The sequence below is a fragment of the Chrysochloris asiatica genome, unplaced genomic scaffold (genome assembly GCF_000296735.1).
Source record: "Chrysochloris asiatica unplaced genomic scaffold, ChrAsi1.0 scaffold00015, whole genome shotgun sequence".
In the NCBI taxonomy this organism is placed as follows: domain Eukaryota; kingdom Metazoa; phylum Chordata; class Mammalia; order Afrosoricida; family Chrysochloridae; genus Chrysochloris; species Chrysochloris asiatica.
In genome coordinates, this window is record NW_006408533.1 from 18,186,888 (window position 1) to 18,211,013 (window position 24,126).

Sequence of the window (24,126 nt, forward strand, 5' to 3'; positions counted from 1 at the left end):
TCCCTGTATCCCAGATACCTGTTGTTCCAAGGTTGTGCATACATCATTATTTACCTCTGTCCCACTTAGCCCATGCAAACCTGCCTAACTGTTCTACCATCCTAGGCTGCAATTTTTATGGGAGCAAATCACCAGGTCTTGTCTCCCATGGAGTCAGTGGTGGGTTCAGACTTTCAGTCCTTTCAATTAGCATCCAAATGCTTAATCAGTTTGTCACCAGGGCTCCTGGTATATTACTATAACATCTGACCTTTAATACCGTGTTCCCTTGTGCTGGCTGCATGCTATGTGTGAACTAAAGTAGTAAATAAACAACCCAAGCCTGTAGTCATCCGTTGATTCCAAATCATGACAACTTGATGTATTACAGAGTAGATCTGCTCCATGGTTTTTCTTGGCTGTCCTCTTTATGAAAGCAGATTGCCAGGTCTTTTTTACGTGTCACTGCTGGGTGCGTTTAAATGGTCAGCCTTTAGGATACCAGCTTAATAATGACATTAAGCAAAGCAGCTTTCAAAGAACCAAATAATACTGTGTGAAAGATAAAATAACCAAGGAATGTTAGCATTAGCCCAACAGTGGGTGTTGAAGTGAACTGCATTTCTGTGGATATTATCCAGTGGGTATGCATATTTAATTTTACCTTCACTGACATGGTTGCTGGGAGCAGTTTGAATGATATTTATAACCACACAATGCTCAAGCCAAGGCATTGATCCAAGTGACATGTCCCTTAGCTGAGTCAGCATGCTGCAACTAGATGTTCCCAAATAGCCATTGATTTAATATTCCCTAGATATTAAACACATCCATCTAGATATCTTATTTTTTTTGCAAATGTTTAAGAATCATGTAGATATGGTTACTATGGTGTTACACATAGAAGAAATGTCATACCTAGTTTTATCAGTGGGAAGCACTATACATGAAAGTATGGGTCAACGGTCAACATGTGGCTCATGAACAGTGGTAAAGAAATGGCACGGTATTTTTTCTAATGATTTGCTGCATTGATTTGTTGTTGTTGTTAGTTGCAATCCATGGCGACCTGAGGTAGAACACATGTGAATGTGACTTGGCCGTGCCCCATCTTCAGGATCGTCGGTTATGATTGTGCCCAGCATTGTGCCCACTGTGGTAGTCCATGTCACAGAGAGTTTCTCTCATGCCCACTGGCCCTTTACCAAACATGATGTTCTTTTCTAGCAATTGGTCTTTTCTAACGATATGCCCAAAGTAAGCCAGCCAAAGTCTTGCCACCTTGCTTCTGAGGGACATCCATAGAGCTGCTGTTATGTGTGCTCACACAAACATATCTTAAAGACCTGGGTGTAAAAAAAAAAAAAAAATTGTGATTCTGGGTATTTTATAGATTTCAAATAGATTTAAGACTGTCTTCTCCAGAACTAAGGATCTGAAAAAGCATATAAAGTATGCATTTAGAGTACTCATGCAAGAGCTCGTTATCATATATTATTTCTAGCTCCTTGTGTTGCTTAATTTATCAGCAGCCTGAGTCAGGTACCCAGACCTGCGGGTCAGACACATTGTGTGCAGCATCCTTGGGGTAAAAGTGTCTTGTACAAGGAGCCAAGGGGCGGAGTTAGAGCATGTCTGCCCTGTGTGAAGCCGAAAGGCTAGTTCAGGGAGCCTTAATTGGTTGACTTTCTTTTCAGACATGTGCTGGGATTCTGAAACTACTTGCTTTATTTGTCCAGTAGACATTTACTGCAGTACCTGTCTCTGCCAAGCTTCAGATCAATTCCTCCAACAGCTTCCCCTGTTTCTAAATCCAGACTGCTGGGATCCAATAATATGTAAAGTAGGATTTACCACAGTACCCCCCCCCTCCCCACTGCTGAGCAGCATGACCAGCCCACTGGAACAACTATCCTTACTTCTGATGAGCCATGCTACCTAGTGTCATTTTGTCATCAGTGCTTCTGGGTCCTTTTGGAGTTTCATCTCCTCCTGTCTTTGTTCCTAGAGAATAAAAACTGCCACTGGACTTATAAAAAAGAAAAAGAAAACTGAATCCAAGCAGCCCTGTTGTTCAGTTGAAAGGAGACATGGCTCTCCTCCTCTATAGGAGGTGGTATCTAGGGAAGGGATGCTAGACTTGCCTCTCAGTGACTCTGCATCCTGACTTCTTCAGCCAGGCGCAGGCTCCCTTCCAGACCTCATTACTAGCATTTGGAAGGAGACTGGCTTGAATTAAGACAGGAAATAGCCAGTGACTGCCAGGAGTGCCCAGGACCTGACCTCAGGAACACCACACGCTAACCCACTGATCTCATTGGCTAGTCGCCTTCCTCCTTCTTATTGCCACATGTGCTCATTAGGCTGCTGTGCTCTGTACAAGCATTAGGCTTCCCGTGGGTGCATCTCACCTTGGAAGATGCTCAGGGGAGAAAGAAAAGGAATAAGAGTTTGGCAGTGAAGATACTTTTAAACATCATTTTTAAAGAGGAAATGACAAGATTAATTTCCTTGTGAAGTCTCAGAATGGATGGTCTACTTAACTCCTTCCTTCTGTTGACCCCACTGGTTGGTGAAACAAGTCTCTTGTCAGTAGCCTGAAGTTCCTGTCTGGTGTTTTTGATGCAAATGGGAGCCTTTTAAGATACTTTGTTACCTACTAACGGGCAAATGTGAGAGCACTTTTCTTAAGTGGGAGAGTAAGTGAAGAGTAGTATGTTGGAAGGATTCCCTGGATGATGCAGTTAATATGTTTAACTTTACCCAGCAGTGCGCTAGAAGAAAGACCTGTCAATCTACTTCCAAAGGTTCTAGTCTGACATACATAGGTCACCATAAGTTTTAATTGACTCAACAACAATCGACTCATTATGTTGAAAAGTTTGCCAAACTGACTCTGCAGCAAAATTCAGGTGTCCATGCCTCTGTTTTAGGGGGACAGGAATACAAACAGGAGCTAATTTATACAGTGTTACCAGAAGGTAAAACTGCAAATTAGGATGAAAAGACATCACATTTGAGAGGTCAGTCTCTTTTTCCTGTTATCAATATGGATACGACCAGTTTCACTTCTGTTTCTAATCCTTGATTATGATTTTCATAAAATGCAGCTGTAGGCAGCCACATCTTAATTCTAGCTCTTGAGAAGCTTTTCATTAAACACAAAAGAGCACCACAAAAATGAAATATACTTCTCAGGGCAGTGCAGAGGAAGGGAATCAAGTGCAGTTTCCATTAGGAAACTAACAGCTAACCAGAAGTAGAGGTCATTGTTGTGACCGTCAAAGCCATCCCTAAGACAGAGATTCATGTGCCAGATCCAAGGCTTGGTGACCACTGAATGCAAATGGTGAGAAGAGAAGAAAGATGAGTGGCTTGGTTTTCTTTCCAAATAATTTCTGGAAGTGGGTCCATTTTCCTCTTTCAGCAGGAGCTATATATAGCTTCTTAGATGACTTTCATCTATTTCTTAAGATTTTTTATTGTAAATTGATGAAGGTTTACAGAGCAGATCATCAGTTTCACATTCAGCAAATCTTATAGTTCATTATAATTATTGCAATCCCCTCCATGTGCCATCAGATAACAGTATTTACCTCAATGCCCTTTAACTCTTGCACTCCCTGTCTCTCCCTCAACATCTTTCCTCTGCCAGCCCCCCTCACCCATGTGTCTACCATCTAGCCCATGACTGACCCCACCTCCCCTCCTCACCCACCCACTCTCACCCCCATTACCATCATAGAATGTTTCTTTTATTAAGAAAACCTTTTCTTAACTTTTACAACAGTGGTCTCATACAATCTTTTCCCTTTTGTGATTGCTTAGATCACTTTGAGTATCTCTTCTGAAGAAAGACAAAAATGCAGTGCTAAATTTCATCATGGTATATAGCTAAGATGTGGTGGATCACAATGAGGCTATTACATTGACCCTGGGAAAGATAGCAGAAAGCACCCCAAAGTTTACCCAGAACTGTCTGGAAGACAAACCTGGCAATCTACTTCCAAATCACTATGGATACAGTTCTGTTCTGACCCCTTGACATCATCCTGTAAGAGCACAGGGAAAGTAGCTTTCCAACCCTTGTGGCCAATCAGGGGCAGCACAAGTTACAGCCAGACCAAGACAAGCATGAAGTGGGGGAAGAAGGGGTCTTGGTTTCCCTTATGGAGACCAAATGCTGTGTTACTTTCTTCGGTTTGTTAGGTTTACCATGGAGAGTGGGCACCAGAAGGGACTTGGAGAAGTTGATTTAACTTTACGCTGAAATTTGGACATATATCAAAAACTATTAGCAGTGATGTAAAAATTAGAGATGATGGTTTCACTGGTTTGGGGCAAACCCTGTATGGACTGCTTTAAAAATTTCCCAGGTGACTGTAAAATGCAACCAATATTATGAACCATGATTTAAAATGAAAAGGAGGCACCAAAGGAACTTTAAGGTGCCCTGGTGGCACAATGGGAGAAGAATTGGATTGCTAACCACAAGGTCAGCAGTTCAAATCTACCAGCTACTCTGAACAAGACAGGTCAGACTGCTCCCCATAAAGATTTATAGTCTTGGAAACCCTACAGATAAGGTCACTATGAATCAAAACGCATCTGATAGCAGTGGGAGGATTTCAAAGGAGCTTTGTGCTCCGTAACCCCACCTGTCTCCAAACTGGCTTCCTCTCTGTCATCTTCCTGAGAAAAAGAAAAAAATGTTCCTACCCTATATTCACGTTCAGGGCATAAGGAGATAAATTATTTTCTTTAACATCATCCTCAGGAAGCTTGAGTTCTACCTTGGAAATCCAAACACAAATTTGAGACTTACATGTGCCCAGCACAGAACGATCCTGGGATAGGCCTGTGGTTTCTTTAAGAGCCTGCCCATTCCCTTTCTAAAATGTTCTTGTTAGTGTGATCCCTCCCAACCATCATTCGCTTGATTCTGACTCATAGTGACCTTATAGGGCAGACTAGAACGGCTCCTAGGATTTCCAGACAGCAAGTCTTGAAGGGGAAGACATCCTCATCTTTCTCCCAAGGAGCAACTGGTGGTCTGAATTGCCAGCTTTGCAGTTAGCAGCCCAGCTAGGCCATCAGGGCTTCTGATTAGCAGATTGTTGTTGTTAAGTGCCTTTGAGTTGGTTCTGACTCATAACAATCCTATATAGGATTTCTGAGAAGAGGCTAGTGAGTTTGAACCACCAACCTTGAAGTTAGTAGTTCACTGCTTATCCTACAGTGCCATACCAGGACTCCTATTAGCATGTTGTTGTTGTTAAGTGTTGCCGAGTAGGTTCTGCCTCATTTTTGTTGTTATTGTTGTTGTTATGTGCCTTGAAGTTGGTTCTGACTCATAGCGACCCTGTGCAGAGTTTCCAAATAGTAGCTGATGGGTTTGAACTGCCGACCTTGTGGTTCGAAGTCCAGTGCTGATCCTACAGTGCCACACTAGGATAGGTAAGCTAGGTCAACACTGGAAATCTGTTTGATAGTCTCCCTCTGCTATAAAAGGTTCAGAGGGAAAAGATGGGATCGTAATACTTTTTCCCTTAAATTTAAAAACTAAACAAGCCATTTCAAAAGTTTTATTCCTCACTACAGGTTTTCAGCCGTAGTTCAGACTTAGCAGTTCGTTTGTTTGTTTATTTGCCTTCATGCTTTCCATGGATCTTGCCATCTCGCTTGCTACAGGACTTTAGGAAAATTCCATCATTGTCACATCTTTGTGGCATCTGTATCGTTACATCACTTTAATTGTCACTTTCTCAACGGACAGTTTTGAAAATATCCCATGGCGTCACTTTTCCTGGCAGTTGGCAAGGAGTAAGGAAGAATGATTTATCATTTCTAGATCTTGTGCTGTGCCGAGCCAAGTCCAGAGTCTGACAGGGATGCTGAGAAGCATGTGAGAGAGAGAGGTCGCCTTTCATGGAAGTGCTCTCAAACTTAGGGTGTCCTCCAAGACGCATGGAGTTCTCTGAACCAGCCCAGCCCTTTGTCCAGGCTGCATTTCCAACCACACACCGCTGGGGTAATGCTTTCTACACCTTCCATATCCACTTTTTAAAATGTTGCACTTCTATTTCTAGAAAACATCTCAGACATTTATTAACTCTTTAAAAACTCAGAGGGGTGATCCTCTGTGAAAGCTTTGGAAAGCCAGCCCTGTTCACCATCCATTCTGCACGCCTCCACAATCTCCGATCACGCCCTTCCCTTATTCTTCTCATTCCCTACTCAACCTCAGAGTCTGCCTTCCTGCAGTGCCTACAGTGCCCCTTCTCTGGACCACAGGCCCCGCCCTATGACTGTGTGGATGTATTTTATGCCAATAAGCCACACCCACAATCCAGTTGCCTGGTGGTAGTGGCTTTAGACTGTGTGGCCACGTCTTCAAGACTCAGATACTGTCAATCCTAAACCTTCTCAAGCTCATTTAACCACTGCACATTAAAGGACCACTTAGCTGGATGTCCTGGCATCAGCTTGGCCCTTGTTGGGCATGTCAGAGCTGTGTTGCTGTTTTTTAACTTTTTGTGGATTGAAATCATCAGTTTTATATTCAACAAATCATATACTTAGCTTCATTTACAGTGTCTGCAAATCCCCTCCATGTACTATCAGTTAACAGTATTTTCTCTGTTCACTTTAAGTCTTGCACTCCTCCCTGTATCTTTTGCTACTTTCTTCTTTTCTGTGCTAGTCTCCCTCTGTGTATATCGCCTTCCACATCACCATGTGTCTACCCTCTAGCCAGTAAATAATTTCCCCTACCTCTCACCCCTTGTAACCATCATAGAATGTTTCCTTTATCAAGAAAACCTTTCCTTAGCATTTTACAACAGTGGTCTCATACAATGTTTGTCCTTTTGTGATTGACTAATCTCAGCACTGGTAGCGTAGTGGTTACGAATCGGGCTGCGAACCATAAGGTCAGCGGTTCGAAACTACCAGCCGCTCCGCGGGAGAAAGATGAGGCTTTCTACTCCTGTAAAGATTTACACCCTCGGAAACCCTGTACAGGGTCGCTATGGGTCGGAACCGACTCGAAGGCACTTAACAACAACAACAAATCTCAGCATAATGTCCTCCAGGTTCATCGTGTTAGGAGATACCTCACAGACTCATTCTTCGTTATTCTTTATGTCATGAAGTATTCCATTTCGTGTATATACCAAAGTTTAGTTAGTATAAATATTGCTCAGAACTCATTTTAACAGTCATTAGTACCTCTTCCATTATCTATAGACTTGGTGACTTTATTCCACATCATTCATAAATATGGCAAGACCAGTCTTTACTACATTTTGGAATCAGGGGAACCTGTTAACTGTTGTTCCTTAATGAGAAACAATTCTCTGGTTCTTGCCTTTTGTTCCATGTTTTAATTATATTCCTGTTCTTGACATAACAATTTTCTACCCACCTAACAATCATCTCTCAAAAGTCTTTTGTCTTTTTGAAAATGTAAATTAGTTATTCTGAACAAAAGATCTTTGAAACAAGAGTGATGCCTGGGACCTGCTCCAGATCAAGTAAATCAGAATCTCCAAGGATAGGATCCAGGAGGCTCCACTGTGGTTTAAGTGTGCCAAGGGATTCTCTTACGCACCCAAAGTTGTAAACCACTGGTTGGCCTTCAGAAGACATTGGTCGATGGATCAAAACTTTCTTCTTAAATAAATGTGGTTGAGTTTCTCCCAGTTGGCCGTAGTGACTGCATGTTTGCTCATTTTGTCATCAGCCACAGAGAGGGCTTTATCCCTGGCTGAGAAGCAGGATTTCCTGATATTTCTTCAGAACCCTCTTTTGATTAAGCCTGAAGTGCAGTCTGCTAGCTTCAGAAGGGAACATGGCATATGGGAGTAACCATGCTGCTCTTCTCCTTAAGCACAAAAACCAAGATGTTTTCTACCGTCTCCTCTGCAAGGAGATCTTCAGTGCCATGTTCATGGGTGCTGTTTTCTAAATGCCATTTCCCATGCTGAGTGCCCATGAGCCTGGGGGTCTGCAGAGATTTTAATGAGCATCCATGAGTTATTGCCAGTTTTTTCCAAAGGCCTGTGCAAATCACGCCTGTCCCTGAGGGAGTTTGCTGAGGCTAACTCAGTCATCAGGTCTTTTCACGTTCACTGCAGGATCATGATGCATATTGGATCTGAAGTTCTTACTCTGTAGGTCTTTGATCAGTAGATGTGATGGATGCTGTACTTCTAAGAATACACATTGAAAGACAGGATATTTTTAAAATACAGTGTCTGTAGAACAAAAATAGCAAAAAGGAGTGCTTGGTAATGAAAACAGCTAATAGCCAGTACTGAGAAATCACTTTCTATGGACCAGGTATTGTTCTACCGATGATATTCTTTTATGATGATCCTAGCAGACACTTCTATAGTGCTTACCATGGGACAGGGATCGTTTTTGTGTGCATGCTTTATATCTATTATCTTATCCATTAATCCTCACAACACACCTTGTGGGGTAGGTGCTGCAGAGGAATCTGAGGCACACAGCAGGGAATGGATTTATACCCCTGCTGATCCACCTCAGTACCTTGCTTTGGATATTTTCACCTGCCTTTCAGGTCTCTTGTCTGTGTACGACCTCAATTCCATTTTCTCCTGGCTGCCTTCCAGTTCATGCTATGTGCGTGTCTTCTCTGGATCAACCATAACATTTTAAAAGAAATTTCTTTTACCCCACGTAACCTTCATGTTTGACTGTTAGCAATTTCTAATTTCATTTGGTCTGGTCTGGCTTTGCTATTACCCATATGACCTTGAGCAAGTCAGACAACCTCTCTGAGTCTGTTTCCTCTGTTGTTCTTGTTAAGCGCTGTTGAGTTCTGACACATAGTAACCCTGTATAGGGTTTCGGAGGAGCAGCTGGTGAGTCTGAACCACCAACCTTGTAGTGATTAGTCCAGTGCCTATCCTATAGTGCCACACCAAGACAAACAGGAAGCCAGGTCTGATTTCATGCACCGCTTCCTTGGGTTGTTGAGTGGATGCAGAGAGATGCTGGTGACCACGCTTGTGTACTGCACAAAGTCCTGTCCGTGTACTCACAGAAATTGCCATTGACTGGGATTCCAGGGTGTCATTTAAATTAGTTTCCAATCTTAATGATTGCAAAGGACCATTTTAAGTTCTCCCTCTCCACCTATCTCTAGCTATTGAATTCCCACCCTTCTCTTTTGCAACATTGATTGGCTATGCCCCAGGGAAGTTATGGTTGTGGCCCTTCCCTTGTGATGCTGAATATAACCTAGTTAGCTTCCTCTTTCACAGTAGCCATGAACCCTTGACTGCCATTCAGAAGCATCATGTTGCTTTTTTTTATTTGTGTATTCTACCTGTTCTCAGAGTGCCTGACTACTGTGTAACCTTCCACGGGGAGCTCAGTCATCATGTCTGCGTCGAGGACTGGTGTCACACCAACATGGCGCCTGGGTGGACTTGTGGCTCTATGTATGAGCATATGTCGCTGAATCTTAGTATCTGGTTTAGCTGGTCTGAAAAATACTCTTCTTATTCTATGGGACTTCCTGCCTCATATTGCCATTATATATACAGGCCTAAACATTTTGGGGTTGACTGGTTCTAGAAAAGGGACCCCAACCCAGGTAGCTGACCACCAGGTGAATCTGAGCAACAGAGATGTTACAGACCTTCCCCTGGGCCTTGGCAGTTATGAACTGCTACTTAAATCTGCTACCTCCTCTTGTGTTTCCCAGAAATTCTGTCACTTTTTTGATCTTGCTTGGGTGGTAGCTCATTGAGGCCTTCATCTTGGCCTCACGCGTCTTAGACAGCTTGAAGGAAAGGGATGGCTCCTGTCCATTCTCTCTAAGAATTCTGTCCTCAGCTCTGCAGTGACTCTTTCTAGAGGACAATCACTCACGCTGTCACCCATCTTGGTTGGCCACATCTCCAACCCACTCCACAGAGTTGTTCTGAGCCAAGTCAAACACCAAAATAACAAGCAAAACTCCCCATGGCATCCTAGACTGAAACATTTCTCCAGAGGCCATAGTTCTCCCATAGGGAAGAGCCTCCTGTTGGCATGTGTTGGTTTCCCTCAGAGTTGGGGCTTTGAAGGAGGTGCTTAGCTACATGCTATGTGTTGCTGCCTGGTTCTGCTCAAGAGTTCCACTTCACCAGGCTTTCTGAAACTAAAACAGAGCCTGGCTGCTTCCCACAACCCCTCCTCCTGCCTTAGAGAAGCAAGTTCCTCTCTTTCTTCAAACACATCTGGACATATTAGGGAAAGTAGCGTGTTCAGAGACAACTCCACAGCCATTTCCCTGACACGCCATCACTGCCATCCCTTTGCAGACTCTTCGGTTTCAGTTTTCCCATGCAGCCTAGCTCCCAGTGCCTGGAGCCTGGGACCGCAGGAACCTCCTTCCAAAATTCCTGTTTCCTGACAGTTCTTGGAATATGCCGAGGAAGAGGGAAGTTTAGCTAATGGAACTCAGGCCAAAAAAGTGAGACAGAAACCCAAATTTCCGATTACCCCAGAACTGACCACCTCTGTCAGGGGACAGCCTGGCCCTCCACAGATGTGGATTTTGTGTTTCTCCCCATGATATGTTCCCCGGGGAGAGCTAGGCACATAGCAGGCACTCGGGAAATCACTGTTTAAGGAGATGGAATAGATATTGAAGAGAGGCAATAAATCAATGCATGAAGACACCCCACAGATTAAAACAGACACTGTTGGAGAACTAAACTCTTCTGCCTCTGCTCAGGGTTTGGTTGGAGTCTTGGAGTCCAGTCAGAGGTGGAGATAGATCCAGTTATTAAAGGGGGAGCTCTGGGGATGTGCATACTCCTGCTATGTGCTGACCCCTGTCTATTCCCACATAAGCCTGTGCTCCTGCTCTTTCCTGGCTTTTCCTGGTTCCAGGAAGGAAGATGGCAGTCACCCAGCCTCTAGCAATGCTAACCTTCCATATTTGTTGGTTTAACTTCAAGTGCCTTTCTTTGGCTCTGTATTAGAAATCGGTCTTTCATGCTGGGTTCTGGACCACTGATCCTGGTATTAGTCCTGGAATGCCCTGGGCCAGAGTTTTTAGTTCTTTCATTCCAACTCTTCTGGTGCCAGCGCTACACATTTTAATGACACCAGCTTTACAATACATTTTTATAGCTTACTTTTGCTAAGTCCAGTGGGTTCTGACTCATAGCGAACCTGTATGTGGTTTCCGAGGAGCAGCTGGTGGGTTTGAATGTTGTGGTTAGCAGACCAGGGCTCGTCTTACAGTGCCACACCAGCCCTCCTGTAGCTGGAGAGACAAATATTATATATGCTTTAGAGTAAACTTGTTTTGTTTCTTCACATTGTTTTAATGTGATTATGTGCCATGGAATCATTCATATTAACTTTAGAGTATTTTTTATCTAATTCCAAAAAATAGTTCTTGTTGGCATTTTCATTAGAGTTGTTTTTAAGTTGTATATTGTTGTTGTTGAGTGCTGTCGAGTCGGTTCTAACTCATAGAGACTGTATAGCGTTTCTGAGGAGTGGCTGGTGGGTTTGAACCTCTGTCCTTGCGGTTCAAACTGACCTTACAGTCCAGTGCTAATGCTATTTAGGTTAGAGGTAATACGCATCCTTACAATATTGAGACTTCCTGAGGATGCTAGCTGAGGGAGCAGGCAGAAATCTGTTTGGTGCTTTTCTCCAAATGTTTTTTTCAAGACTGTGTCTCCCCTGAGGGGTGTTGTCTTCCCATTCTCACAAAGGCTCCAGCTGAGCCAGCTGGGCCTGTCCAAACCTCTTTCCTAGCTCCTAGAGTGAAGGAGACTGTGTAGAGGAGCGAGGGGCAAGTGTAATAATTCCTCATGAGTCCCTGCCTGTGACAAACACTTCGTATGCTGTGGTTCAGGAGTTGTGCTGCTAACCGAAAGGTCAGTGGTTCAAACTCACTAGCCACTCCACTGAAGAAAGATACAGGTCAGAGCCCCTATATAGGGACACTATGAGTCGGAATTGATGTGATTGCCTGGGTTGGGTTTAGTTCAGCGCTGGATCCTGGCTGTGAACCAAGATTCTCAAATGCTTAGTCCCTGACTCCTTCGGCCTTTCCCTTTACCCTCCTTATGTGACTTCATTCCTTCTGCTCATGAGATGTCAGTTTCATAGCTCTCATAGCCACATTGTAGGCAAGAAGATGGGGGGTCAGAAGGGAGGCCTGGTTCTTCTCTAATCAGGAAAACAAAAGCCAGAACTAAGTAAGTCTCATGGCCAGCCTAACTGCAGACAGGCCCAGGGAGATGATTGATTAAACTTGGGCACATGGGCAGCCTGAACAAACCAGGGTTCTGTTGCTGAGTGGGTGCCCTGAAGTGCTAGGCAAAGCAGGTACCCCAGCACCCCAACAGCACTACAAGGTGTGTGGTCCTTTCTTGCTGCAATGGGCATTTTTTCAGACTTCTTCTCATTTGTTCTTAGCATCCCTCACATAAGTGATATTGTTAATTAGATTTACAAGGTAAATGGAGAATTTTCCAGAGCTACTGACTAAGCTTATTTGATTAAATATCAGAGAACACGCTTGCACCTCAGAGTGGGGAAACCTCCAGCCACAGGTCCCTGGTGCCCTATGTTCAAAATGGGTGACCAGAACACACTGGAATTGCCCCCTTCTGTCCACCAACTACCAAAACAGCTGGAAAGCTTTCCATGATTTTCTTCATAAAAATATTTTTATTTATTCTCAAATGCATTTTTGTTTAAGGATCTACAATAGAAATTTAATAATTAAGTTGGAAGGGGCCCCGTGGGACATTAGGGACTCTGTGAGATGGTGCTAAGGACCATCTCCTTACTGACCCTCACCTCTTCCCTGTCGGGTTCTCCACATCTGAGGTGAGGTTCACACCCTCAGCAAGGAGATGGAATGGTGATGATAGTCAGCTGCTTGGTCCAAACCCCTTAGCTGGCTCACAGATGCTCAGCCTCATCCCTGGAGGTTCCCTGCAGCTTTGACAAAGCAGCTACTTACCCCAGCTGGGCCTAGCTCAAGTGTCAGACCCCAGCCCCTTCCATTACCTGACGAGTTACCCCACCTCTCAGCCCCCTTACTCGGTGAGCCCTCCTATCCCTGTGCTGACCACATATCTGTTCCCTTAAGATTGCTGCTGGGCCATATTCCTCTTTGATACCCAAGACCAAGTATAGGCCTAGGAGCTGGTCACATGAACCAAATGGGCATACCTCAGAGGAACCCAAACAGGCCAAGCCAGGCCTATCCTAACCCTGCCCCCTTCCCTGACCCTTAGCACCCTGGAGGTGAAGGGGAAAGATGGAAGCCTGTGGTCACAGCCCTGACAAGGAGAAGTGCCAGGTCAGCACAGCACACATTCCTGGATGCAGCCATGCACTGGTCTTGTGCTGACTGAAGGAGCTGCAGTCCCTGCATGCACCCAGGCTAGCAGAGTAGCCGTATACAAGCTCTGTGAGGGCACCACGCCCATCTTGTCCCTGCCTTCCCTCCTCAGTCTGCTTTGTCCTCATCTCTTTCCACTAGCACGCATTCTTCGTTTGCCTTCATCAGCTCAGACAGCTCCTCTTCTCCCACCAAGCAGACAGCCAGGTGGATGTCCAAGTGTAGGGGAACAGGTGGGGGTGTGCTGCTATTAGGGAGTGAGACAGAGCGTCTCAAGTGATGTGGTCAGGGACCTGAAGGGGCTTGCAGGCCAGTATAGCTGTCAGCCTCCCCCGTGGGTCCGCTTTCTCAGCATGTGTGCTGACCATCTCTGAACACCTGCCAATCAAGTCACATTCCTACACCTCGTAGCGCACTACAAGGGAACTCTGAAAGCCTGGAGTTTTGTTTCCACTGCTTTTATGAGGAAAATCAGGGTGGTTTTTGTTGAGGGTTCCCCCCCCCCCCTTTGCAAAATATCACATTTTTTTCTCAATTGAAGGAAAATCAATTTTCTTTTGTAATGTGTCTGACTTGTGAAGTTCCATTGCTGACCCAAACTTGGCGGCTGCTCAGAGCAATCCCTGATCTCTTTCTTCTGTGCTGAGCAGTAGCCAGTCGTTCCCTGGGCTGAATCTGAACCATTTGTTTTCATCTTTAAATGAGTAGTGAGTTGAGTTTGCTTGAAGTAATGAAACACAGAAAGGACCAAAGATGATTCATTAATGTTGGATTCTCCTTATTTTATCACCAAGAAAACTGCTGCAGATGGAAAAAGACAGGAGATCATCGTGCTGGATTCCAAAAGGAGCAACGCCATTAATATTGGTCTGACGGTCCTGCCCCCTCCGAGAACCATTAAGATTGCCATTTTGAATTTTGATGAATATGCCTTAAACAAAGAAGGAATTGAGGTAAGAGACGCTCTGTGGAGCGTTGCTTGTGTTCACTAATGTGTTGTGTATATAATGCATTATTGTGTCCAATAAGTCTTTTTCCCCAGGGTGGCTTGCCATTTTTCTGCCCTCAGCCAGACTCAGGATCATCTTAATTTATACAATGTTTTAACTTCTGGTGTGAGGAATCCCACATTGCTTGTGAAGTTCAAAGTCCCTCACTCTCTGGGTCATGTGCTGGCCTTCCTCTGACCGCATGCTCTCTTCCCCTTAATTTGAGGAAGAGTCTGATGACTTCCTCAGGAAGCTGGTACCATCTGCTTTCACACCACTTCAAGTCAACTGTGTCTAGTAAACCAGTTCCAGCAGTTATTCATTTTTCTGTATGTATGAGGGGGCTTCAAAAAGTTCATGGGAAAAACTGCATTATCCGTTCATTCCCTTTTTCCACCAACTTTTTGAAACTCGCTTGTATGCTATTTTTTAAGTGAGGCCTTCAATACATGTTCACATCTAGGTGAATGGCTTTCTCTGGTAACACTTCCTTGGGGTTTCCAGAGAAACACTGAGTCTTTAGCGTCTGTTGACCTGTTTGAAGTGGAGACAGATTGGGTGACTTGGTTGTCACCATGGAGCTGGCCAGTGACTGAGCTGGAGCCACACAGCTCATCAGTTTGCCAAGGTTCAATGCCCCCCCCGCCAGCAGTGGCCCCTCTACCAGGCCATACTCTCCTTTTTCCACACACACACTGATGCCAGTTTGTAGCAGGTTCAATCTCATAATCTAATACTGGGAATGAGAGGAGTTAGTGGTCCAGCCTACCGATTCCCACAGGACCACCAGATATTCTGGGGTGTTCTGGTAGCATAGTGATTACAAATCGGGCTGTGAGCCTTAAGGTCAGCAGTTCGAAACTACCAACAGCTCTGCGGGAGAAAGATGAGACTTTCTGCTCCCGTAAAGATTTACAGCCTCAGAAACCCCGTACAGGGTCGCTATGGCTTGGAACCGACTTGACGGCACTTAACAACAACAAAAAACCAGGCCAGAACAGGCATCTGGGAACACTGGTCCCATCCATCCTTCTGTTGACAAGGAGCCCTGGACCCCTTTAAAGCCCCTCTGTGGTTGGGGTGCATTCATACACCGTCATACTTGAAGGTGGAGAGAGCCGAGGAAGGCTGACTGCAGAGAGGGATGGTGAGGAGGTGAGGAAGGGTCCAGCTCTGAGTGTGTGGTAGGAGGGGGAGGGGGCACATACATGGTCCCAGCCAGCCAGTGCATCTTTCAGCTTTGGAAAGATGAGGGCTCAGTAGGAAGAACTGCTTTTGTAGACACCAAGGCAGCTGTGTGCATGATACACATGTGCATGCACAAACACACACTCAGGTACAAGAAAAGCAGTGCATTTCCCTCCAGACTGAAGAGTGTGTTGCCCTTGAACTCTCTGGACTGGGTTTAGGCCACCAAGCAGGTAAATGTACCCAGGTGTGGGCAATCGGGGAGTCAAGGCATGTGGCGGAGTAGGGCAGGGGGTGTAAAGAGGTAAGCAAGATGACAGCAAGAGACAGAGAGGAATAGCAAGACAGCTGCCAGAGAGCAAGAAGGGACAGGCCAAGTTGCAATATGAGCAGCCCCACTCTGGGACCCCCAGAGAAGGCAGCAGGGAGCTGCCATTGAGTGTGTGGGGCTATTGACCTGGGCAACCCAAGTGCCAAGTGTCTGTCAACTAGGAAAACAGCCTGCTGGGGCCTGGCACACATTCTGCCATCCCACTTACCCAACAGAGTCACCTAGAGGTCACCAACGCTTCAGATTCTTACAGAGAGAGCTTTCAAATACAGCTAGAGCAAGCCCGGTGAAAGGAAACAATGACTCTTTCCCCTTTTCAAAAATATTTCCCTTCAACTTGAGAACTTGAAAGTTCACCAGGAGAGATGGATCCCTCTGGGTTTGCTTTGTTCTTCCCTGAAACGGAGCTCTCCCTGGGTGGGGAGCGTTTCAATACAATGCTTTACTTACATTTTGGAATGAATCCAATGGTTATGTGTCCTTCTCTGGCTGGCGTCTTGCTGAGCACCCTTTGGATCAGGAGGGAGTAATGACAGCAATGCTAACAGTGGTGGGGACAGAGTGACAGCAGAGCACTGCACCCGACTTTCCTAGTGTTCTTACTGGGGATCAGGCAATAGGTCAGTGCTTAACATAGATTTTTATTAAAACCTTATGAAGGACTTACAATTATGTTTCCCAAGTGACAACTGAATCCCAGCATTAGTCTGTGTCCAAGGTCCTAAACCAGTGAGAGGTTGAACTGGAATATGAGCTCGATGGTCAAGAGTTCAGGCCTTTGGATCCTGGGCATGGGTGGGACATGCTGCGGCCAGGTTTGTTTACCAAAGAGAGTAAGAGGGAATCTGAATGAGGCAAGGAAGTTCACTTTGCCTCCTGTTAATATTAATGTAGGAACAGTTGCAATGAGACGATACAACCATGGAAAAAGCTAGTAAACCCTTAACAAAACCAACAAAAAAAAGAGTCACCATTGAGTTGACTCTGACTCATGGCGATTTCATGTGCCTCCAACTAGAACTGTGCTCCGCAGGGTTTTCATTTGCTGAATTTTCAGAAGAAGATCACCAGGACTTCCTTCTGGGTCACCTCTGAGTGGATTTAAACCTCCAACCTTTGAGTTAGGAGCCAAGTGCTGTAATTGTTTGTATCCCCAGGGATGCTGGTAAGCCCTTACTGAGGTTTTATGGTGTCGTGCATCCATAGTAATTTCATGTTTACTCACAACAGCACATGGAGTTATATCATGTTTATGAAAAAGTTTTCATTTGAAGCAGGGTTTCTCAACCTTAGCATTATTATTAACACTGTGGGCTGGAATACCTTTTTGTTGTGAGGGACTTTACTGAGTGTTGTAGGATGGTTAGCAGCCTCCCTGGATGCTTGTTGTTGTGGTTGTTGTTAGGTGCCATTGAGTCAGTGCCAACTCATAGCGACCCCTATCTACAACAGAATGAAACACTGCCCGATCCTGGGCTAACCTCACAATTGTTGCCATGCTTGAGCCCATTGACGCTGCCACTTTGCCAGTCCATCTCACTGGTGGGTCTTCCTCTTTTTCTCTGACCCTCCACCTTACCAAATGTCCCCTGTGGGCAAAATCACCCTGGTTGAGAACCACTGATGGATCTGAAAGCTGCCTTAGGGTGAGGGGGTGTTCCTGTCATTCCTGGCCAAGGAGACACCAGTGGAAGCCAGCCCTGTTAGGAAACAGAGATCCAGGGTACTCTGTCGTCACCTGTTGTCTCCAGCCATTGCCCTCATGGTTGTCTGAGGGATGGCAGTGGTCTAGACCCTGTGCTTCAGAGATGAGTTGTTGTTAGCTGCCATCAAGGTGGCCCCTGACTCATGATGACCCAAGGCAGAGTGGGACAAAATGCTGCCGGGTCATGGGCCATCCTGAACATCCTTAGCAAGTCACATCACTGAACCATAGGGTAGTCGTCGGTCATCAGCTGACTTTGGAAGTAGAGCCCCTTAGCCTTTCTTCTTAATCTTAATCTGGATGTTCTACAGAAACTAGTTCAATGTCATAGCAACACAAAGCCCCCACTGACAGATAGGTGGTGGCACCTGAGGTGCATTGGCCAGAAATTGAACTCAGGTGTCCAGCATGGACAGAAAGAATCTACTTGTGAATCACCACTTACTGCTCCATGAGGTCAGTTGTCATTTGTTAAGTGCCATCGAGTCAGTTCTGACTCATAGCAACCCTGTATTGGGTTTCTGAGGAGCGGTTGGTGGGTTTGAACCACCTACCTTGTAGCTCAATCTGACCTTGTGATCCAGTGTTTTATCCCACAGCACCACACCAGGACTCCTCAGGTCAGTTACCCAGAGCTTATTCTCTAGGCTCGTTGTTAAAGAGTTAAGTCAGAACTGGAAAGAGATGGCAGTTGTGTACTTGCAGATCATTGCTAATAAGATTTCCAGCTTGTGCTCAAAGGTTTTTCCAGATTGTCTGCTTCTTGGATGCGGGCACAGTGTAGCATGACCACCCTCCCCCCCCCGCCTGATGGAGCCATGTGAAGGCTCACAGTACCTAAAGTAGTGGTGGTAAGTGCCATTGAGTCGGTTCTGACTCATGGTGACTATGAATAGAGTTTCCGAAGAGCTGATGTGGGTTTATCTTATAATGCTTATTCAACAGCCCCACACCATATAAATAGGAATTAATGATTCCGAAATTTAATTAGCTGTAATTAGGATGCACTAAGTAGTATTCTCTGGCTTTGCTTAGCAACCCAGAGGTTCATATTCAGGTTTGTTATGAAAACAAAAGGAAGTAGTTAACTAACTACGTTTAGGGAATAATTTTTCATAAGAGTATTAAACTTTAGAAAACTACTATGCAGTCTCAGTATTATTAATGATACTTTCCCAAGAAAAAAATGTCAAGTTATCACAAATTGCAGGTATGGAGGGTTTTCTTTTTTAAGCTCTTAATTTTATAGAAAGCCCTTGTCTTGTCAGAGGGCAACACAACTGAATTCCATTTAATTTCATTTGGCTCCCAGGCCTGCCAGCCTCCTGGCAGCAGAGGTTCTGTTTGGCCACATGCACAAAACTACAGCCTCATTTCAGTCAGGTTGTGCTGTGCAGGCCCCAACTGAGCACCAGACAGCAGATTCACCTGGCCAGGGGAGGTAATGGTCAGCTCAAAACCACCAGAAAATCAGAATATCCCAACAGTTGGGTGGCTTAGCCACACTGGTGGTTTTGCATTTCTGGCGGGACCCCATAAACTGCAGAGCTAGTACTGGGAAGCCAGGAGAATCCTTTAGGTGATTCTCCTGCTCTGCCATGGTTGATCCAACATGGCGTGAGGCAAGTCACCCCTGCTGTAAGTTTGATGGGATACGCCATGCTCCACAAGCCTCACTGACTAGTAGTGAGCATGAGTGAAGATACTGTGGATAATAATATCAAGAACTTTCAGAAAGTAAGAAGAGTCTCGACATGAAAATAATTATGAATCATTGCAACATGAATGAGGAGTCCTGGTGTGGCGCTGTGGGCTAATGTGCTTTACTGCAAAGTCGGTTTTAACTGCAAGATTGGCAGTTCAAGCTCACCGGCCACTCCTTGGAAACCCTATATCACTAGGAGTTGGAACCGACTCAGTGGCACAAGATAACATGAATGAAGACTTATTTTCTCATGAGAATGTACAAATTTTACACAAACCACATTCTAGTGTAAGTACTTCAACTATTTGCTTTCTGGCCAAATGTACAAAGTAAAATGATTGCTTGTTTTGTCCTTATCTTCAAGTGAACGCAAACTGCAGGCAAACCCTAGAATTATTGGAGAGTTGTGTTTTCTTCTCTGAAACGCAGCTTTCAGATACACAAGGAAGTATGCTTAGAGCTGGGCTGGAAGGAACATAGTCTGAGAGGAAGCTAAACATACTGAGGTTGTTGATGTGTAGGTCTTGTTTAATGTTTTTCTTCCTGTGAAACCAAATGGTGATCAATAAAATCATCAATAAATCTGACATGGTATATAAACAGCTTAAAGTACCTCTTCATAGTCATCCTTCCCTCTTCTCATGGGGGCAAAGAGACCATTCATTTATTGGCAGTAGCTTTGGCCTGTTGCTCCACTGTTGCCAGTGATGTGTAAAAAATAAACTGGCAGATGGAAACCTCATAAGTCTTCAGCAGTCAACAAATGGTTTAAATTAGTCAGAGATGTAAAAAACAAAAGTAAGAGTGTTTGATTACTTTCTCAAAGGAACAAAGAAAAAAAAAATGCAGGAAAATGCCTTCTGAAAAAGGATAAAACATGTTAAAATATATATTGTTTTGTTTTGTATATGCAAAAACAATTTGCTTAAAATAATTTGAATTAAAATACAAATTTTAGTTGTTATTTTAAGAAGTGGGTGAGTTCAAATTAGGCACATTTTTGAAGCAGCAGTATCTGGGTTGAATTGTGTTGGTTATTGTTTTAATACCATCTGTGTGGACAGGTGGGTTCAATAGCAGGAACCTGGGGGGAGGGGGGACATGAGCCAGGTAGTGAAGATCAAGGAGCACTGTGTTCAGAATCTTCTTTGATGCTGAAATGCTACCTGTGTCAACTCAGCATTTGTGGCCAGAATGAAGAGGAAGCTCAAAGGTGAGGTCTTGTAGGACTCACCTTCCATTCCACCTGACTGTGACCACAGCACAGAATGCAGGTCTTCCGTGCAGCTTTGCGTCACCAGCTTCTGATCAACTACTTAAATTTGAACAGTTGTAGATTTCTTATAATTCTCCACATTATATGAATGTTGTTACTGTTGTTGTTAAGTGCCGTCGAGTTGGTTCCAATTCATAGCAACCCTGTGTATGGTTTCTGAGGCGTAGCTGTTATGTTTGAACCACCAACCTCGTGGTTCACAGTCCAGTGCTGATCCTACAGTGCCACACCTGGAATCCATTATACGAATAGGGCCAGGTTTATAGTCTCCTTTTCAAGCTATGTGTCTCTTTATTTCTCCTGGTTAGGATTTTTCCAGTACCGTGTTAAGTAGGGATGGTGACAGTGGATATCCTGGCCTTGTCCACAGTCTTAGAAGGAAAGCATCTCCTGTATTAAGTGTAGATGTTTTGGAAAATGTCATTTATCTACAGCTTCTGGATTATTGAGAGTTTCTATTATGAATGGAGATTGGATTTTGTCGAATTATTTTTTTCTACATCAATTGAAATGATTACATGATTTTTCTTGTTCAGACTGTTAATCTGGTATATTACATTGACTGATTTTTGTATGTTGAACCAACCTTGCATTCCCAGGAACAATCTCATTTTGTGGTGGTGATTATTTTCTCAGACTGCTGTGCAAAATAAAGCAATGGTTTATGTATCCCTAGATACATTAAGATATGGATGTTTTAAACCCAGCTGTATTAGAAATACTGGGTGGTGGTTTTCTTGTAATTGCTTTGTCTAGTTTTTATATCATGGTAGTCCTGGCCTCGTGATAATAATACAGGAGTGTTCTCTTACCTGTTTGAGTTCAGACCACAGGCTCTGCCCTGCCTTCTGTGGGCTGTGGTGCCAGTGTTAGGTTGATTTTCAAAGTGGGTAAGTAAGTCCCCTCTAGTTCAACTCTAAGGAGTCCTGGTGTGGCGCTGTGGGTTAATGCGCCAGACTGCAAAGCCATTTGAACTGCAAGGTTGGCGGTTCAAGCACACCAGCTGCTCCTCGGAAACCCTATAGAGGGTCACTATGGGTCAGAATCGACTTGATGGCACTTAACAACAACAACAGTTCAACTCTTCAAGGCCAGATTTACCCACAGGCAGCAAAAGAGTGATCCCAGGCATTGTTAAACAGCTTTATGTATTTGCCTTAGAAGTTCTTCCTCCTCCATGACCTCTCTGGTACTGTCTGCTTCCCTGGGAGCTTCCGTTTTTGGTCCTTCAGCAGAAAGCTGAGACATCCACTATCCTGCCTTGCCATGCTCTTTCTGTGATTCTGCCTCTATCTGGCACCAAGTCAAAGGAGCACAGAAAGAGAAAAAAGCAATGGGTGTTTACCCTACCTTCCTAAGACCTCAGTTCCTCCAAGTGTTGAGGAAGGTTCCTCTCCCTGAGAGATTAGGAGCCTGCCAGCCCCTGCTGCTGCTGCTTTTGTTGCCAGGAGACCCCTTTCCCACTTCTAGAGTCGTAGCTAGAGGCTTTCTTGAGTGCACTCATTCACTGTGTCTGACGTCCTGCTGTAGGCCTGGCTTGAGCCTGGCCTAGGCAATGTCGTTGTTGTTGCTAAGTGCCATGGAATCAGTTTTGACTCATAGTGACCCTGTACAAGATTTCCAAGGAGTGGCTGGTGGATTTGAACCACTGACCTTGAAGTTCAAACCAACATTACAGTTAAGTGTTTAATAGCAAAGGAAAATTGTCCAGTCCTGGAAATAGCCAGTTTGATGATACTTCTACTTCCACACTTCTTCCCCAATCCATGTGTCACCATTTGCTATTCAGTGTTTGTAACTGCAGTGTGAGTACACAGCCCAGGACTGAGAACTGTATTGGGGTGTGTTGACTCCACCTCACCCAGAGCCAGAACACCCTCTCCCCACTCTACCCAGATGTTTGACATTGTACAGCGGTAACCAAAGCCACTTAGATTCAGTTACTACACAACCATGACAAAAATTATGGTACAATGTGTGTTTCTGTACCTTGGTTGTAGTGGTTATGTGATGTTGTCATGTCCATTTTTGACTCAGAGCAACTTCTTTGACAGAGTACAACTGTCCTGTCAGGTTTTCTAAGCTACAGCCTTTATGGGAGCAGATTGTCAGAATTTGTGGAACTGCTAGGTGAGTTTGAACTGTCAGTGCTTCAGTTAGCAGTCAAGCGCTTAACCACTGTGCCCCAAGGACTCTTTGTTTTGATAATAGCCAAGGAGAAAGTAGAGAAAATAAAGAAAGATGTCTCACCATAAATGATGCTGCATATGACATGTCACATGATGGGCATTTTTACCTTCCTTTAAAATAGAGGGAGTGTGGTGACTCCATAGGGTAAGCACTGGAGTGTCAACCACAAGTTTGGTGGTTCAGGCCCACCAGCAGCTCTGTGGGAAAAAGATGAGATTAAAAGTCTCAGAGTTGTTAAGGAATGTGAACCTGTATGAATCATAATCATTCTGATGCCTTTTTGCCTCCTTCCTCCTTCCATAATTGTTATCTACCAGAATCAAATATAAATAAAAAGATCTATTCATCAGTTTAATAGATTTGCATTGTTCTTTATGGAGTCCTGGTGTGGCTCTGTAGGTTAAGCACTGGACTGTTAACCACAAGGTTAGTGTTTCAAACCCACCAGCCACTCATTGGACACCCTATACAAGGTCGCTATGACTCGACAGAATTTAACAACAGCAACAATTGCTGTTTATAAATAACATCATTTTTTCCTCAATGAGACTTGAGTTTGACAGCATTTAAAATGTTGTTGCTTCTAAGTAAAATTTGAAAAAACAGTTAAAATGGTCATTTGTCTCTTGTACAAAGGTTTACCTAAGTTCTTTGAAAAGGATTCTTTTCTGTTAGCTCTTAGATGAATCTTTGAGAAACACTAGAAATAGATTTTCTTTACATTCTTTATTTCCTTTTCCATGTTTCCAAATCTTCTTCTTTCATTTTTCTTCCATGTATAATTCCTCTTTCTAGCCTAGACTTTGTTTCATGTACAAGACCTCAGGCAAGTGCTTAAGTTCTTTATGAAACAGGAGAAGATTCGAAGAGAGAGAAAAGAGAATTTTAGAGGAAAGGAATATAAGTTTAAATGATACCTAGGGCTTTCTTTCTCTAAAGTGTGTTTTGTTTGTAGCAATATAATATCTGTATATGATTAAAACAAACAAACGCTATACAATAAGGAACTACCTGGTTGAGAAATTGCAATTTGAAAACATGGAAGGAGTGGAGTAAGGTCCACCATGAAGAGAAAATGTTATTATCCCATTTTTCCAGAAAATTCTCACCATGATTCCCACCGAAGAGGAGAAGCAGAAGATCCAGGAAGCTCAGCTGGCCAACCCTGAGGTACCCCTGGGCAGCGCAGAGCAATTCCTCCTCACCCTCTCCTCCATCAGCGAGCTGTCAGCTCGGCTCCACCTCTGGGCCTTCAAAATGGATTATGAAACCATAGAGAAGGTAAGAGAAACAGCCAGTCCTACATCCTCATGGCTGAGAAACATCTCTTTATGGGTGAAGGCAGTGAAGTATCATATTTGAGG

At 44.2% G+C, this 24,126-nt stretch overlaps 1 protein-coding gene across 3 annotated transcripts in view; it reads left to right on the forward strand.

Moving 5' to 3' along the window:
* FHOD3 (formin homology 2 domain containing 3) overlaps positions 1-24,126 on the forward strand; it is a 633,930-nt gene that overhangs the window by 563,725 nt on the left and 46,079 nt on the right. For all 3 annotated transcript variants that reach the window (XM_006835080.1, XM_006835081.1, XM_006835079.1), the window contains 2 exons: positions 14,173-14,331; positions 23,861-24,043. In XM_006835080.1, the coding sequence (XP_006835143.1) occupies positions 14,173-14,331; positions 23,861-24,043 (342 nt within the window). The remainder of the gene's footprint in view (positions 1-14,172; positions 14,332-23,860; positions 24,044-24,126) is intronic.